General features: G+C 38.6%; 1 protein-coding gene across 2 annotated transcripts in view; it reads left to right on the top strand.

The window, feature by feature from the left end:
* The first annotated feature begins 8,339 nt into the window (after positions 1–8,339).
* PRKD1 (protein kinase D1) overlaps positions 8,340–15,654 on the top strand; it is a 272,532-nt gene continuing 265,217 nt past the window's right edge. For both annotated transcript variants that reach the window (XM_072962880.1, XM_072962879.1), the window contains exon 1: positions 8,340–8,909. In XM_072962880.1, the coding sequence (XP_072818981.1) occupies positions 8,646–8,909 (264 nt within the window). In that variant the 5' untranslated portion in view covers positions 8,340–8,645. The remainder of the gene's footprint in view (positions 8,910–15,654) is intronic.

Here is a 15,654-nt window from a genome sequence, read left to right as displayed (position 1 = left end):
AGCATTTCTAAATCTTTATTTCAACTTATAAATATATCTTCTGCCCAAGTAGTAGTAGTAGTATTCACATTTTAAAAAGTGTTCTAGCAAAAAGAGACACAAAGTAAATATCACAATAGGGAGTCATAAACCATATTCTAGGATACTCTGCAGCCATCCTAAATGATATTTCTGAAGAATATTTAATAACTTCAGAAAAATACTTTAGTATATTAAGTTTAAAATCAGATTAATAAACAATTATTTTAAAAATATTATTCCTTACACACACTCACATAGGAGAAATAGAAGAGAAGATCAACATAGGAGGTGATAGATGATTTTTATTTGGATTTTTGCTTTTTCCAAATTTTCCAAATTAACACATATTACTTTTATAATAAGTAAGAGAATGATACATGCTATTCCAAAATAGAAGCACTGCTGAAGTAGTTGATTTTGGGGGAAGCTAGGCCATTAGATTTTGCAATCCATTTTGAGAAGGCATTTTAAACTCAAGTCATTGACTCATTCAATAAACAATTATTGAACTATTACCAAGTATCAGCATCTATCCTATATCGGGTTTAATAATTGGTTCTGGAGACACCTGAGGAGAGGTGTGTATAGATGATTACAAAATGGTCTCCACAGGTATAGGATCAAGTAAAATCAATATAATGTGATCGGTCCTAGAGTAGAAACCCTAAGAAAGTGCTAAAAGCATATCAGGACAGGGAGCTAACTATGTCAGACTAGATCACAAGAATATAATTTATTGGGACCTCATTAATTGAGTCCCTCAAGGAAATGTCTGTTTGATTTAGAGTTGGTTTTTGTGACCTGAACTTTTGAACAGGATGTGGGCATAAATGGCTAGTATCTTGAAAAAAAAATTTGCAAATTTTAAGTCTTCTAACTGTAGTTGGATAGTTTTATTCCAATAATTGCAATAAGCATTTGCTATGTTCGGGTGCTAAGGGGTAGAAAAAAGTGAGTAAGACAAGGGTCTTGCCCTCAGGAAGCTCATTCTAAATCAAGTTTCTTTCTATATCTTGTGTAATATGGACATGTGATGATTTTATCTAAACTTTTATTTAAAATTAGATGAGAAGAATAAAGAAAATACCTTGTTTTCATTTCTTTTGTATTCCCTGTGAGGAAGGTTAGAGCTAAAAGTTTCAGCAGAAATCATGGATATTACTCGAGATATCTGTGCTATTTAATTCTTTTGTTAAAAACTTTCTAATTATTAAAATGGCTTTATTGTTTTCTGAAAAGATGCAGATGATGTATCATAAATTAAAACCACCTAAATCCACTTATCATTTAACTATGAAGTATTTAACATTTTATATAAAAACAAAAGAAACTATGTTTGATAGAGGAAATAAAGGTTAAATGAATCGTCCTCATAGGTGACTTCAATTATTTTGTTTCTCCAAAGCAAGTAAAATTTATTTCATAACTAAATTTTTTAAAGTTCAACTGCAAGGTTAGATGTAGATGAATATGTACTGAAATAAAATAGAGAGAAGACAAAAATGTGTTGGCAGAGATAGGACTGCTGTAGCATGGACACGCTAACAAGCATTCAGATCTCATTATCTGCACTTGTCGACTTTGGCATTTAACCAGAGCACCAAAGTGCAAAGGTTAAGGCACTTTGTAATGTTCTTTTATCTAAAAGAGAAGTACATAATTCTTTTCTTGAATACATTCTGAAATATAATGATTCTTTTTCAGTTTATGAGGAGTTCAGTTTTCCTAGACAATCTGGATGACTAATTTATTGAACAAAACAAAATATATATTTTAACATATATAGTATGTATAAGTATAAAGGATTTATATATTTCAAATAAATATAAAAGCAATATTTAATTCAAGAAGTAAATGTTCTACTTTGAGCTGTATGAGGTAGAGAGTTTTACTTTGAATGCATGTAACAACAAATGTGTAAATTCAAGAAAAAGTAGTAAAGTATGGGAAAGAAAGTTTACTGTGGTTGCAATATGATCGTTTAGGATAGTATGTTTGAGGATAAGAATTAATAAAGAAAATGCAGACTTTCATCCCAGTGGAATATGAATTTTATAGTAATAAGTGAATTTTAGAAATAATACCATTTAAAATGTTTCTAAGCCAAGAAAAGCAAATTATTTTTTCTTAAACTATTAAAACTATTTTTCCTGGTTATGTCATGAGTAAATGAATCTGCCAACTTCTTTCCCTTAAAAAGTTCATTTTCCAAATCAAGCAAGAAACTACACATAAGAAATTTCAGCTCAAAAATATTTTTTTCCAGGAAGGAACCCAAAAAGCAAATTTGGATTAATTGTACTTCCTTTATTCCTTCTTATTAGTTTTTCAAAATTTAGTCAGTGCTTTACAAAATGTACTGAATAATAGAATGTAAAGTCTCACAAAATGACATGTACTAAAGAGAATAAATTAGGTTACAGAATATTATCGACTGATGGGACGTATTTGATATTCATGGCTGGAGAATATTTGACTGTGAAAACAAATAAGATCCAATATGAATGGAGGGAAAGTTTGTATCCCTGGAACCAATGGGCCTTGAAAATAGGATTAGAAGAATTGCATCTTTATAAGAAAAAAAAATCTGCTGCTGTTAATGGGTTCTGAATTTGAATTTGGGTTGACTTAATAAAAGCTGATGTGCACAATTAGAGTTGGCAACTCTAAGCAGTAGCCTTCTGAGTATACTGAAGTCCAAGGAGAAAGTGTGTCATTCTGTTTTTCACAGGGGACCTGAGCAAATTTTTTAATACCTTGGAGCCAGCAGATTTTAGTTCTTATTTGAACAGCAGAGTCAAAGTTATTACTGTCCAGGAAGGAATGATGTTTCAGGATGAAGTCTAACAAAATCATGGTATAAAATAGGAATGTAAATGTAGGTATTTTGTATGTGTGCAAAAAGTGAAACCTTCAACAATTTAGACAAAAAAATTTAAAGTTCAATACACTCATGACTTTAAACATTAGAGAAATGTGGGTTAAAGATACTTTTAAAAACTTTAAGCTAAACACTGGAAGCTGGATCTATATTTACTAGCCCCCTGATGAATATAAAAGCAAATAAAAATGTCCTCCAACAGCTGAGAAAATTGACATTTTAGGAAAAAAATAGGTCTAGTACATGTACTCAGATAGCTAACAGATTGATTAAAGTTCTTAAAAAGCAAAATAAGTCAGAGTAATAATGGAAAGTAACAATTACTGATGAATGTTTTTCTGATCTCAGATTAGGGAATGCCTTTCTAGGCAATATAAACAAAGACAGAAAAAGACATTTCTAAAGCAGCCTGAAAGATATAACCCCATAAAAAATTAAAAGCTTAATGGCAAAAAGCATTTGCCTTTATATATAACAAATGAATGACATTCTTTATATATGAAAATCTCTTCTTCTTTAATAAGCAGACAAGGAATATTCCAATATAAAAATGTATGAGGAACTTAGAATAATAATATTCAAAAAGGAGGCGTACAAGTGATCAATGAGCACATTAAAATGTTTAACCTCACATAAGTAAAAATTAAAATGAAAAATTCAGTTATTGCCTTTAAGTTAATTATTTGAGGGGAGAATGTTTAAAAACTTAGCACTCTTACATATAGCTAGTACATGTTGCTTTTAGCTTAAAATAGCCTTTATTTTTATTTACTCTTGCTCATATAGCTTATGTCTGGTTTTTGTTGATTGTCTTTGCAGATCTGTACTCATCTAGAATTTAAAGTGTAGTCACATAAGTGTCAAAGTTTATTCCTCACCTGGGTCATTTGTGATTCTATAGTTAAATGCTTGTCTTCAAGGCCTCCTGTCCTTTTTTGGGGTTTCTGACTCTAGGATCATATCTGTTTTTTCTTTGAATTTTTGAAATCTGCTTTCTTAAAGAATATATCAGTTTTTCTCCTTGGCAAAAATTAGTTTCACTTCTCTTTTATTTTCCATGAAATTATCAGTGAGATAAGGCAACATTTTGTCCCATGCTCAGATTTTAGCAGAATAATATTTTTGGCAGATGACTATATGGTTGATATCTCCATTAGGACATTATTCTTCTGTTGTGCCAGTTTTGTGCCGCATGGTCTTACAGAGTATCAGTAGCGAACACTCTTAAGCAAACAAATAACAATATAAAATGGTTATCATATACATTAATCATCTATCATCCATCCAACCATCCATCCATCATCCATCATCTCATCCATCCATTACCCTCATGCTTACAACTTCCAGTGATCAGTTGTATAAAAAGAAGGCCATTCTGGGACCACACTTTCTCTTTCAAATTTCCTATTTCCACATTAGTATATAATTTCTCTGATCTTCAATTTTTTAGGCTGTAAAATGGTTGTACTAGAAGATAAGATCCTTTCAGCCATAGATTTGCATATGTTTTCTACTCATTTTTCTTTCTCCGCTGTTTCATTTGAACAAAGCACATGGTGCTTCTAGACTAACTCCTATTCAAATCAGGTTATTCTCAATCCTCTAATTACTGATGTAAATTGCTGGGCATTCTCAATATTATGCATCTGTTTTTGCCACTCATGCTCTTCTTCAATGTATCTGCTTTTAATTAGCTGAGCCAGCGTATCTAATTATCTAATTATGTCTTTACCTTCAAATTTTAACTTAAATTCTTTTACATTTGTTGTATGGTACACCATTTCCCAAAGTGTGTTCTGTGGGAATACTAGCTATGTGAAACATTAAGATATGCTATGTGATAAAAACAACAATAACAAATGATGGGAGTACTGAGGTCAAAAATATCTAGAAAGTAGTGGGTTAAATGAAGTAAAACTTCTGTAGGACTTCCCAGTGCCTTTAAATGCTAATTTGTATTAAGAATTTAAGTGCTAATTTAATTTATAAGCTATAAACAAGAAAATGTATGCACTTATTTCCAAAATTATTTCAACATTCAGCCCCCTTTTGAAGAACATCCTGAAGGATTAACATCCATCTTTGAAAAGTATTTCTGCATACTTCTGCACACTCAAATCATTGTACAGGGAGTCTTGATTTGGGTATTGAACTTTCCTTCTAAGGTGGTATTCCCTGCCACTGCTAGAAGTCCATTATTTCAGTTATGTTAGCCATGATTCAAAAAATAAAATCCAAATTTCATGAATATAATGTATATAGCAGCTAATCACTCTCTACATACTTTTTTCTTTTCCAAAGTTCAGACACCCAAAAGGGATTAAAATCACTGAATTCTCTCAAATCCTTCAAGTTTTCTATGTATAATTTTGAAGTCACCAGAGATGTACATCAGGTCTCTTTCAAGAATTATCCGTTATTCTTTTGTTATTCAGCAAAAGGTGGGTGCAGTTAGGAAACTGCCAAATCTCAGGTGTTTACTATAGAAATTGCAATAATGAACTCCATGGGAACTTTCTGCTTGTTATGGAGGAGCTCCAGTGGTTCTGAGATTTTTTTCTTCTCCTTCTTGTTTCTCTTTATTCACTCTTTGGCATTCAGTAATTTACCATCTTCTTAAAAGTGATTCTGATTCTCCAGAATTAAAATTCTTTCCATGCCCCTGCTTTCTTCTCAATTATTTCTAACATCCTACAAGAATCTTTCATATTTAATAGAAATTAGAGTATAAGAGGCAGCTAATGTTCCACACTTACTTTCTTCCTAAGTAGGACATCTAAGTTCCTGTCTCATCTGATGACTGCCTTAAGCCCTCTCTCTCTAGTGATCTCATGTAATCTCACTTTGAAACATCTTCACAGTAATGATTTCCAAATGTGTTTCTTATCTTCTCTTTCCTCGAGTCTGAGCTCAAATATTCAACTGTAGCTGTTGTTTCTAAGTTGAATGTCTAGTGGCATCTCAGACTCAACATGGTCAAACCATAGTCGTACAAGCCACAGATATCCTTAGACTGGGCTAATATCCTACCTGATATCTCTGCTTTGACTCTTGCATACACAGAGCCAGAGTGATCTTTTTAAAAATGCTAAATCTTAAATCTTATCACTCCCAACTTAAAAAACCTTCCAGTGGTTGGACAGTGCACTGAGAATAGAATAAAAAACTCTTTACCATGGCTTTTAAGACCCTTTGTGATCTGGCTTCTACCAGCTCTCTAAAGTCATCTCAGGCACATGCCTCTCTTTTCCTGTGCCTTGAAAATGCCAAGTACATTTCTGTGTTAGGCCCTTTGCAATAGCTGTTCCCTATGTCTTTAGTTTTAATTCCCCCAGGTATTCTTAAGGCTGGCCCCTTTCTGTTATCCAGGTTTTGGCTCAAATGTAAAATCAGTGAAATCTTCTCTCATCCCTAGTTCAAAGTTGTGCCTCCTTTTCCACCATCCTCCCCGCAAGTCACTCTCATCACTATTGTATTATTTTTATTCATTGCAATTATGATTATCAGAAATAGTCTTAGTTATGGTTTTCCTTTTATTTTTCATTTTACTATGATCTGTTACAGTAGAGACCTTGTCCATTCTTACAGCTGCACATCTGGTGTCAGTAGTGCCTGGCATGAAGAAGGCCTGAATACATCACTGCTGTATCTAGAAAACATGAATGTCTTCAGCTCTCCTGAATCTCAGGCAAAACTAGCTTTTTGTAAGGCCCTTGTAAGCAGACCAGCAAACTTCTTCTGGTAATAGGAAATTGTGGGAATATTGACTTTATTCCAACTTCAAAGTAAAATGAAATACATTTTTTTGATGTTAAAAAGAAAATCCTCAGAAGGGCACTGCATTAAGAATTATTCCACCGTTCTCCTAGCTTAGCTTAATCTGGTACATTAGGAAAATTACACTCTACCATGGGACGAAGAGAACCACTTTTTAAGTAAGTAAGAAGGAAAACAAGCAACACACATGTGGACTTTCTCACACCATCAAATCCAGAGAGAATAAATTCAGATCTCTTCTAGAGTGGTGATTGACAATGTCTTTAAAGACGTTCAGGGCTGCATTACTGACCCTGGGAATGAGGCTCTAGAGGAAACCATCTTGCAGTGTCATGTCCTGGGTCAGACTGAGGTAAACAAACGAAACAAAACAAAATAAAATGCAACTGAATATAAAAGAAAACATACATACTGGTTTGCGTGCGTGCGTGCGTGCGTGTGTGTGTGTGTTTGTGCTGTATAAGGGGAAGGACTAGGGAAGTGAAGTGGGCTACATAATTTGACTGACCCACTGCAAAATGGAAACAATTATTAAGCATTCTAAGATGGTGACAGACAGCAGACCATTGTGGCAGAGCCTTACACCAAGCAGGGCCTTTCAGAGGTCAGGGCCCTGTGCACCTGTGCAATCACACACCCTGTGCAGTGTGTGAAGCACAGCCTGGTGGGAGATAAGAATTCATCTCCAGGAACCCCCACTTCCCCACCCCCGCCAAAACTACAGCAAAGGCAACAAGAAACAACCCTAAAGCAAATGATGCCCAACCTTGATGGTGGCGCTGGGAGCATCACTCCTATAAAGCCGACTTTAAAGGGATGTTTGAGGAAAGAAAGCGGTTTCTGAGGCTCCTGAAGTAAAAGCATCAGACACAAAGGATTAGGTAAAGGGAAAGAGGCCACATCAGACCTTCCTCCTTTCTTTATATAGACAATGCCTTTTCTTTTTAGTTCAGGGACTTGTGTTTGTCTGGTTTGGTGCCTTGGGAGCTTCTGTGGAGTAGGTGGGGTTGGGTATAGGGTGTGTCAGAGTCAAAAAGGTTGACAGGTTTAAATACATTTCCGTGGACTGGCTTCCTACCCTCCTTAGAAACAAACCCTAGGACTCCTAAGAGCCGGGATGTAAGTGGGTTTCCGAGGACCCCCTATTTTCATCCTCCCTTGACGCTCCGAAGGTAAGACCCACGGAGAACCGCAAGCTTAAGCATTCTTGAGTCCAGCACAGGTCACCTCACTGGTAGAAATGCGTGGTCCTCGGACATTCGGAAGAGGTGGCGGCGACTGTGGGAACTGGGAAGCTCGCGGCCCCGGGCAGCGGGTCAGAGGAGGTGCGCCCCGTCCCCTCCGTCCGCAGTCGGGCGGCCGGGCCAGAGGAGACGACAGTCCGGATGGGGAAGGTCGGACCACACCCGCGGAGACGGCCGCGGGCCCAGCCGCTCGGTCCGGCCCCGTCCGGGGGAGGCTCAAGGCCTCCGGAACCTCGGGCAGAGGGGGCGGCGACCCGGCACCCTGCGGCCACTGCGGCCGCGCGGCCGCGGCTCCTGCGGCTCCGGCGCCCGCCGGGTGGTGGCTCCGCAGTGCCCGCCCCCAGCTCCCCTTCCCCGCCCCTCGCGCCCCTCCCCCGCCCCCGCCCCCGCCCGGCGCCCGGGCAGCGCTGACCCGCCGCCCCGTCCCTCAGCGCGCGCCTCAGCGGCTGCTCCTCAGCGGCGGCGGCGGCGGCGGCGGCGGCGGCGGCGCCTCCCCCGCGCGTCGCCCGCGCTCCTGGCGGCGCAGTCCTCCCGCCTCGGCCATTTTCCTTGCTCCCCCTCCCCTCCCGCTCCTCATCCCCTCGCCCTACCCCCGCGCGAGGACTTTTCCGGAAAGTTTTTATTTTCCGCCTCAGCTCTTGGAGAAAGAAGCTTCCCGGCTCGGCGGCAGCAAAACTTTTCGGCTGCCCGGCCCCGCGGCCCTCGGCGCGCTCGGCCGAGCGATGAGCGCCCCTCCTGTCCTGCGGCCGCCCAGCCCGCTGCTGCCCGTGGCGGCGGCGGCGGCGGCAGCGGCCGCCGCGCTGGTCCCGGGGTCGGGGCCGGGCCCCGCGCCGTTCCTGCTTCCCGTCGCGGCCCCGGCCGGGGGCATCTCGTTCCATCTGCAGATCGGCCTGAGCCGCGAGCCGGTGCTGCTGCTGCAGGACTCGTCCGGGGACTATAGTCTGGCGCACGTCCGGGAGATGGCTTGCTCCATCGTCGACCAGAAGGTAAGGCGACGCGCCGCTCCGAGCCGGGCACCTCCCTGCCGCGCAGGGGGCGCTGCCGGCGCTGCCGGCCCGGCCGCCCCTCGCCGCGCCAACTTTCCGGCTCCGGAGGCTCGGCCGGGAGCCAGCCTTGCCGGCGCGCTAGAAGGGTCTGGCACCGGCCGAGGTTGGACGCCTGCATCCGAGGCGCTGCACTCCCTGTTGTCTAGTTCTCCCCTTGTCCCATCATCTTACAGTCCTGATTTCTCTCCAGTCTGCATCCTCCTCACCCATTTCCATCCCTATCTGGACATTTCCAGGTATCTTGCCCTTTTCTGGTCACGCCTCTTCCTCCCTTTAAGACTTCCTGGCTCTCCCCTCTCTTCCCTCTGGACCCTGGACCAGCGCATTCCTGGCGCTGAAATCTTTCCGGCACCAGAGTTCCCCCAGGGACACGCGTAGCACGGTTTCAGCACCACTCCCTTCCCCTTCAGGCCCCTCTCCTAGCTCAAATGGATGCTGAGAAGTTCCTAAAATGATCTGGAGAGGAGGAATTTCTCACCTGTCAAATAAGCTTTTAAGAGAGAATGATTGACTCGGCCAGCTGTGAGAACAACTGACCAGACCACGCTACCTACCTCCTTGTCTTTTATTGCAACCCTGTGTGAACACGGGAACAAATTTTTCAACGATAAGTAACGATAAATCTGAAAGTTGCTACCTTCCTGGTTTTGATCCCCGGGGCACTGAGAGTGGGGCATTGAAGTGGAGGCACAGTCATTTAAATGATAGGGGTACCCAAGGCTGGCTGTGTCCTTAAGTTTGATGCTATGGGACTCTGGACAGCGGCCACCAAAGGCAGGATCGGAAAAAGGGCCCTTATCCTGGATCAGGCCACCCATGGAGGAGACCTGGCCCGCTCACCACTGCTTATAGTGCAATTCTGAATTTCAGGTTGTTTCTGTAGCCATCCAGAGGGGATGGTACATGAAAGAGGGTGATAAGAGTATAAAGGAGAGGGGGCCATGATGCCAGTCTTCTTAGTATAAACAGACAGGATTTAGAGTCTGACACAGAGGCCTCTAAAGGTGCTGAATTTCACCCCTGTAGGGCTGCCTAGTACTTGCCTTATAATGATCCCTTGAATAATCATGAATGCTTTCGCTAAACTATTTGGAACAGAGTTTGCTAAACCTGCGTGTTGTGAATTGTGGCACTGAGCACAGGAATATTAGGAAAAGCCTCAGGGAAAAATCAGTAATCTGTGAAGTTACAGAAGTTCTGGAGGCCAGACTAAGGTAACAGTGAGTGCCAGGAAGTTTTGTTTATTGAATGGAGTGACATTTTATAGTACACATGACTCAATTTTTTGCAACTTCCACGTAAATGACCAATTTTGTCTAATTCTGCTACAAGTCATGTCATGCGCCTTCTCATCAGTATTGAGGAATGTCTGCTGCAGGTGAACAGGAGCGCTCTCATAGACACTGAAAGCCTTCCCTCAATGAAAGTTGTAGTCTACAACAGTTTCCATTAGGGTGCAAACCAGTTAATTAAAGGACAACACCGAGTGAGCATATAAACAATGTGAAAGAAGTTTCTCAAAAAGCTAACGTAATTGTATAGAATTTTAGCTTGCCTAAATCTTAAAGCAAGTGATAGAGTTCCAGGTAATATTCAAATTGAGTCAAATTAATATCAACAGACTGTTTTTGATCAGCTTTAACACTCTTCCCTCCCCATGCACATGCATATACACATATCTTGATGGAGAAACACGTATGGTTCAAGAGGTTTGCCACTGGAAATTGAATGAAGAGTGAATTCCAGTTATCTCAGCAGCTCCCCAGAGTGCTGTTAGGAGGAGGAGGTGATACGCGTGTGGAACAAGAGAGGGAGCAAGCACCTATGGAACACAGTGGGCCTGAGGGTAGCAGCTAGGCTATTCAGAGTAAGTAAAATTATGAAAAGGCCTTGAAATTAAAATGAACTCAAATTAGTGGGAGTCTCAGTAATCTTCTACATAGAGATAGCAAACCAAGGACATCTGAAAGATGGATTCACTGTGTGGAATATGTTTTAGAATGCCAAAATGTTGTGGCAGAAGGAGAACGGGAGTTCAGTTGTGAGCAGAGAGTTCTGAGCCAGAGCTCTGGGGGAGAGACCTGGAGAAATCCTGGAAAAAGAAAATCTCAGCCCTGGTGACTGATTTGTAAGGGGAACTCCTTCCTTTTGTGTTTATTCTAGTGGTTCTTCTGTCTCTTAAGACTTTGAAAAGTTTGACTGCTCGGGGTAGCCAAAGAAAAGGTCTCACTTGCACTTTTTTTTTAATGGCAAAAAGAGAGTTAGATTTAGAGATGTGGATCTGAGAATTATTTATATACCGGATCCTGTAAATAAGTCTTTACTAGATGGTGGGTCTAGATAGAAAAGTTTTCATCTATCTATGTATATATCTATCTTGAGATACGTTATCACCCTAGACAGAAACAAGACGAAGAGGGCTGAATATCCGTCACGGGATAGCAGAGATCTCTTTGCTTTGTGACAGTAGAAATGGTGAAGGGGGACTATGTGGAGTTAAGTATGTGGGAGGAGGTCCTTTGTTTCTTATTTCAGATTCTCTTAAAGTACTTTCTCAGGATACCAACTCTGAGGAAGGATGACAGGATAGAGAGAGGAAGGGAGAGAGGGAGGGAAATGAATGTTTAGGAGAGCACTGGAAGTTTGAAGTCATTTACAGTTTACCATGTAGAGTGGAGTCATGAGCTTACAGCAGAATTCTGATTCTCTGAGTCCTCCACATTCATAATGTTACAACATGTTAAGAGAGTTTTCCTATGATATGTTTGAGTTCCCTAAGTACGAATAGAGATCAGACTGACTTAAATCTTTGGAAGTATTAGCTGACGATTCACTTTATATCAGCAACATTCATGGAACATGTTCTGTGGGATGAGCAACTGAGGTGTACAAGGCTGAATAAGAGAGGTCTGTCCTGAGAAATAATCCTTAAGTTATTATTGTCATTATTTAGAATTTAGTGTGTAGTTTTTCTTTAATTATGTAGGTTTGAAAAGTGGCAGACATGATTGTACTTGAAAAATGTTGGTGGTCATTTGACAAAAATACTTTTATTTTAACATAAATATACCCTAAATGTGTATTGAATTATATAACCAAAGAATTTTTTTACTCTTTCAGTTTAGATGAAAAATCTAGTGTTGCTTTTCTGTATGTAGCAATGTATGACTATAAAGGTAAAATTAATTCTTTCTTTTTTAGAAATGTTAGCCTAAGGTTTTATTTATATCATGATTATTTCTTTACTTTGCAAGCATGTAACCTTGGAGGCTGACTGTATATAAAGATGTATCATATTAGCTAGCGTGCATGATTATTATTTTCTGGATGGTAAAAAAAAAATGGTAACAGTAATTGACTTCACTTTGAAACACTCTTACTTTCTATTATCAAAAGAACCTTGAATATATAGACCAAGAAGGAATTGTTTGAAGCAAAGAATGGTATTCCAAAGGTACAAATACTTTGGTTTTATAGTACATCATCTGTCTGTCTGTCTCCTCACACACACAGACACACACACGCACACACACTTTTTTAAAACAAGCAGTATTAATTTAGGAATGTGGGATGTAATTAGTATGACTGTCCACTTATTTTGCCTGTTATCTTATTAGAAAGATGACTCATATTTCCCTTTTGAGTTTCTTAAATGAAGTAATGCACATCTGTAAGACTCCTGGCATATAGTTTTACTTTGCACAGTCCTTTACCTGACCTAAGAAACTAATGAGTGAGATTTTTATACAACATAGCTCATTAAAGGAATAACAAAGGATAGTGCCTTGGTTAAAGAGCAGCTGTGCTCTGCTTATAGTTGTTTTGCTTTCTTAATTGTTTTTTTTTTTAAACCCTTGTAGTGTCATTTTACTTCTTATTGTTAATTTGAGCTACTCTGCTACAAAGATTGAAAAAAAGCTGGAAGTAATTAGCTACTTGACCAGGCCAACATCTGTGGAACAACAAAATCCTTTTAAGGCTTAATGATGGTGTATGGGTCTTAGGCGTGTATTTTTTGTTCAGGTTTTATATTTGTCATTATTGTTTGTCTGTTGATTTCTGATTTAATTATGAAGTATAGAATTTGTCAGTTCATTAAGTGATTCTTAAAGTAATACAGCACTTTAATACTGTATATTTAAAATTTTCTTTTTAAATTTAGTTTATAATAGGGTTATATTTTGATATGTATGTAATACCTATATAATATATATGTAGTATATTATCCAAGTGTCTAAGTGTGTTTTGAAACATACTTTTGAAAGCCTAATTATTGACAGATAGCCTCCAGAAGCTGAAGTATTGTTTTGTATTTTGCATTGGAAGCTGAAAAAATGGGACCTCATTTATATCTCATAATCCAAAAGAGAAACTCTGTTTTATGTTTTTTCCTGTCAGTGCACAGAACTAAAAACCTTTTCTTACAAGTGTATACTATTTAACAGTTTTCACAAGTAAATATCCTTTGAGTAAGCCTTGCAGACTTTGGGCTGGGAAGAACTGGATGATTGGCTGTTTTGACAAATGTGAATTACTTTGGGCCTTTAGGTCCAGGATTAAGATGCATTTAATAGTTCTCTGTGAAAACTATACTGTGTGTGTATGTGAGAGTGGGGCTTAGGGGTAGGAGTGGAGCTGGAAAACTATTTATTAATAGTTTGAAAACTTGCCCCATACTTGGTGACTGTGTTGCTCTGTATCACCAGACTCCTGTCAAAAACATTAAGGGAAATTTAAAACTTTATTTTGCCAATTATTATTACTCTTTTTTTTTTGGTGACTGTATGTAGGTCTTCACCAATTTATGCATAAATGACTTTTAGTGACCTTACTAGACAAATTTGCTAGCTTTTGAATATATGGTTGTGACTTATCTAAGATTTCTTTGAGGATTGAAGATAATATGTGTAAATATTAAATAAGCTGCCTAGTAAATAGGTACATAATAAATAAGATTATTGGTATTAAGTCTTTACAGTCTAGCATGCTGTTTTGTTAACAAAAGAAATGTGTACTCTGTTATCCCATTCTTATCTCAATATATAATTAAAATTGTAAAAAGAAGCAGTATGGCTGTAAGGCTAAGGTAATATTTTTTCTCTGCCCTCTAGGTAGGACAAGTTTTAGGAGTAGTGAGTTGCATTTTGATACTGCATCTCAAATCTCAACCTCTTAGAATTCCTCAAGGAGTAATTTGATTATTGCTAAATGAAAAACATATGCTGATAAAGTCAAGCATGTCTTTATTGCATTTTATTATTTTTGACAAGAAACTGACTTAATTTGTTTTTAATTGAAAGTGTAATTCCAATGATATTTAATTTAATAAAAAAGAGAAATAAAATAGGTAATGGTACAACATTTGGCAACATAATGATTCTCAAATCTGGTCCTCAAGACTGAAATCAAGAGTTTCTTTGCAAATCAACCTTTGATATGGGAAGGAAGACACTTGAAATTGACTTATGGAGATCACATGTTGCTGTCATGCTAGCATATAGAGCTTGTTTACCCATCTGTTACCTGGTGACTAGCTAATGTAACGTAGTTGGTTGTGTACACATAGAAGTGTTATATTGGGATGAGAGGTAGTTTTACTAGGAAAGAATTGAGATATCAGTTTGGCTAAGCCAATCACAAGTCTTTTCCATATCTTTTTCACTAACTACCTTTTACTAGTCCGGAAGTCCATGCTCCATTATAAAACCTTTAGAAAACTATAATCAGTAATTACCTATTCATCTTTTAAAGAAGAAAAGTGGAATGGATAATTACATGAAACCTGTGTGTGTGTTTATTAGATGGGAATCATTGAATAGGCTCTCAAGCTATACCAAGCAACTAGTATAGTGATCAAGATATCAAGACTGGACTCAGATTACATTAGTAAAATACAGTTCAATTGGAGTTGATCATAGCATGAGAGTTCTTTGTTTTATTTTTATATTTATTTTCTTTACTTCTGTATACTGAGGGTAGTTTTTTTTTTTTTTAACCTCTGACCTCTCATAGTCACCTTATTTCATCTGAAGATCTAGGCCAAAATGTGAAAACAAAAGTAAAAAGTATAGGGTGCTTTTAAGGATAGTGATCATCTTTTAATTTCCCCAGTATTATTCTAGAGAGGTTTTGAAAGTGGGATTTCAGTTTCTTAAATCTTTTCTTAATGTTGGAATGTATTAGAACAACATAAAACAAGAAGAAAAAGGCATCAATTTTTATCTTTCTTTTGATAGGATTTAGATCAGAGGGAACAGTTATTTTCCTCACAGATATTCAGACTTCTTTTCCATCTAGAAGAATATGTGAAATTTCCCCTAGGAATTCCTCTGATACTGTCAACCAGATACTTTTGTACCATTAAAAACTGATAATGACAGTACCACTTGAAGTTACTTGGCAGCAGGGCAACCCACATTATGCCGTTTCTTATTCTGTCTTCCTAGTCTTACACAGAAAACAGGTAACGAAATAAATAAAGCCTTTACTTACAAGGCCACTATGGCCATTATAGAATATCATATAATTTATGTAGTTATAAAGTAAGAATTGGTGTAAAAACACCACATACTGAGACACAATTATGCCTGTCCAAATTTATAGTTTCCTATATAGAAGTTTCTTCCAAAGTTTCAAAAAAGTTTTATTTGGCTACAGCTAGACAGTTGATACGGCAACTAAGCAG

This window comes from Vicugna pacos, chromosome 6, assembly GCF_048564905.1.
Source record: "Vicugna pacos chromosome 6, VicPac4, whole genome shotgun sequence".
NCBI classification, from domain to species: Eukaryota; Metazoa; Chordata; class Mammalia; order Artiodactyla; family Camelidae; genus Vicugna; species Vicugna pacos.
This window is presented reverse-complemented; position numbering and strand designations above follow the sequence as displayed.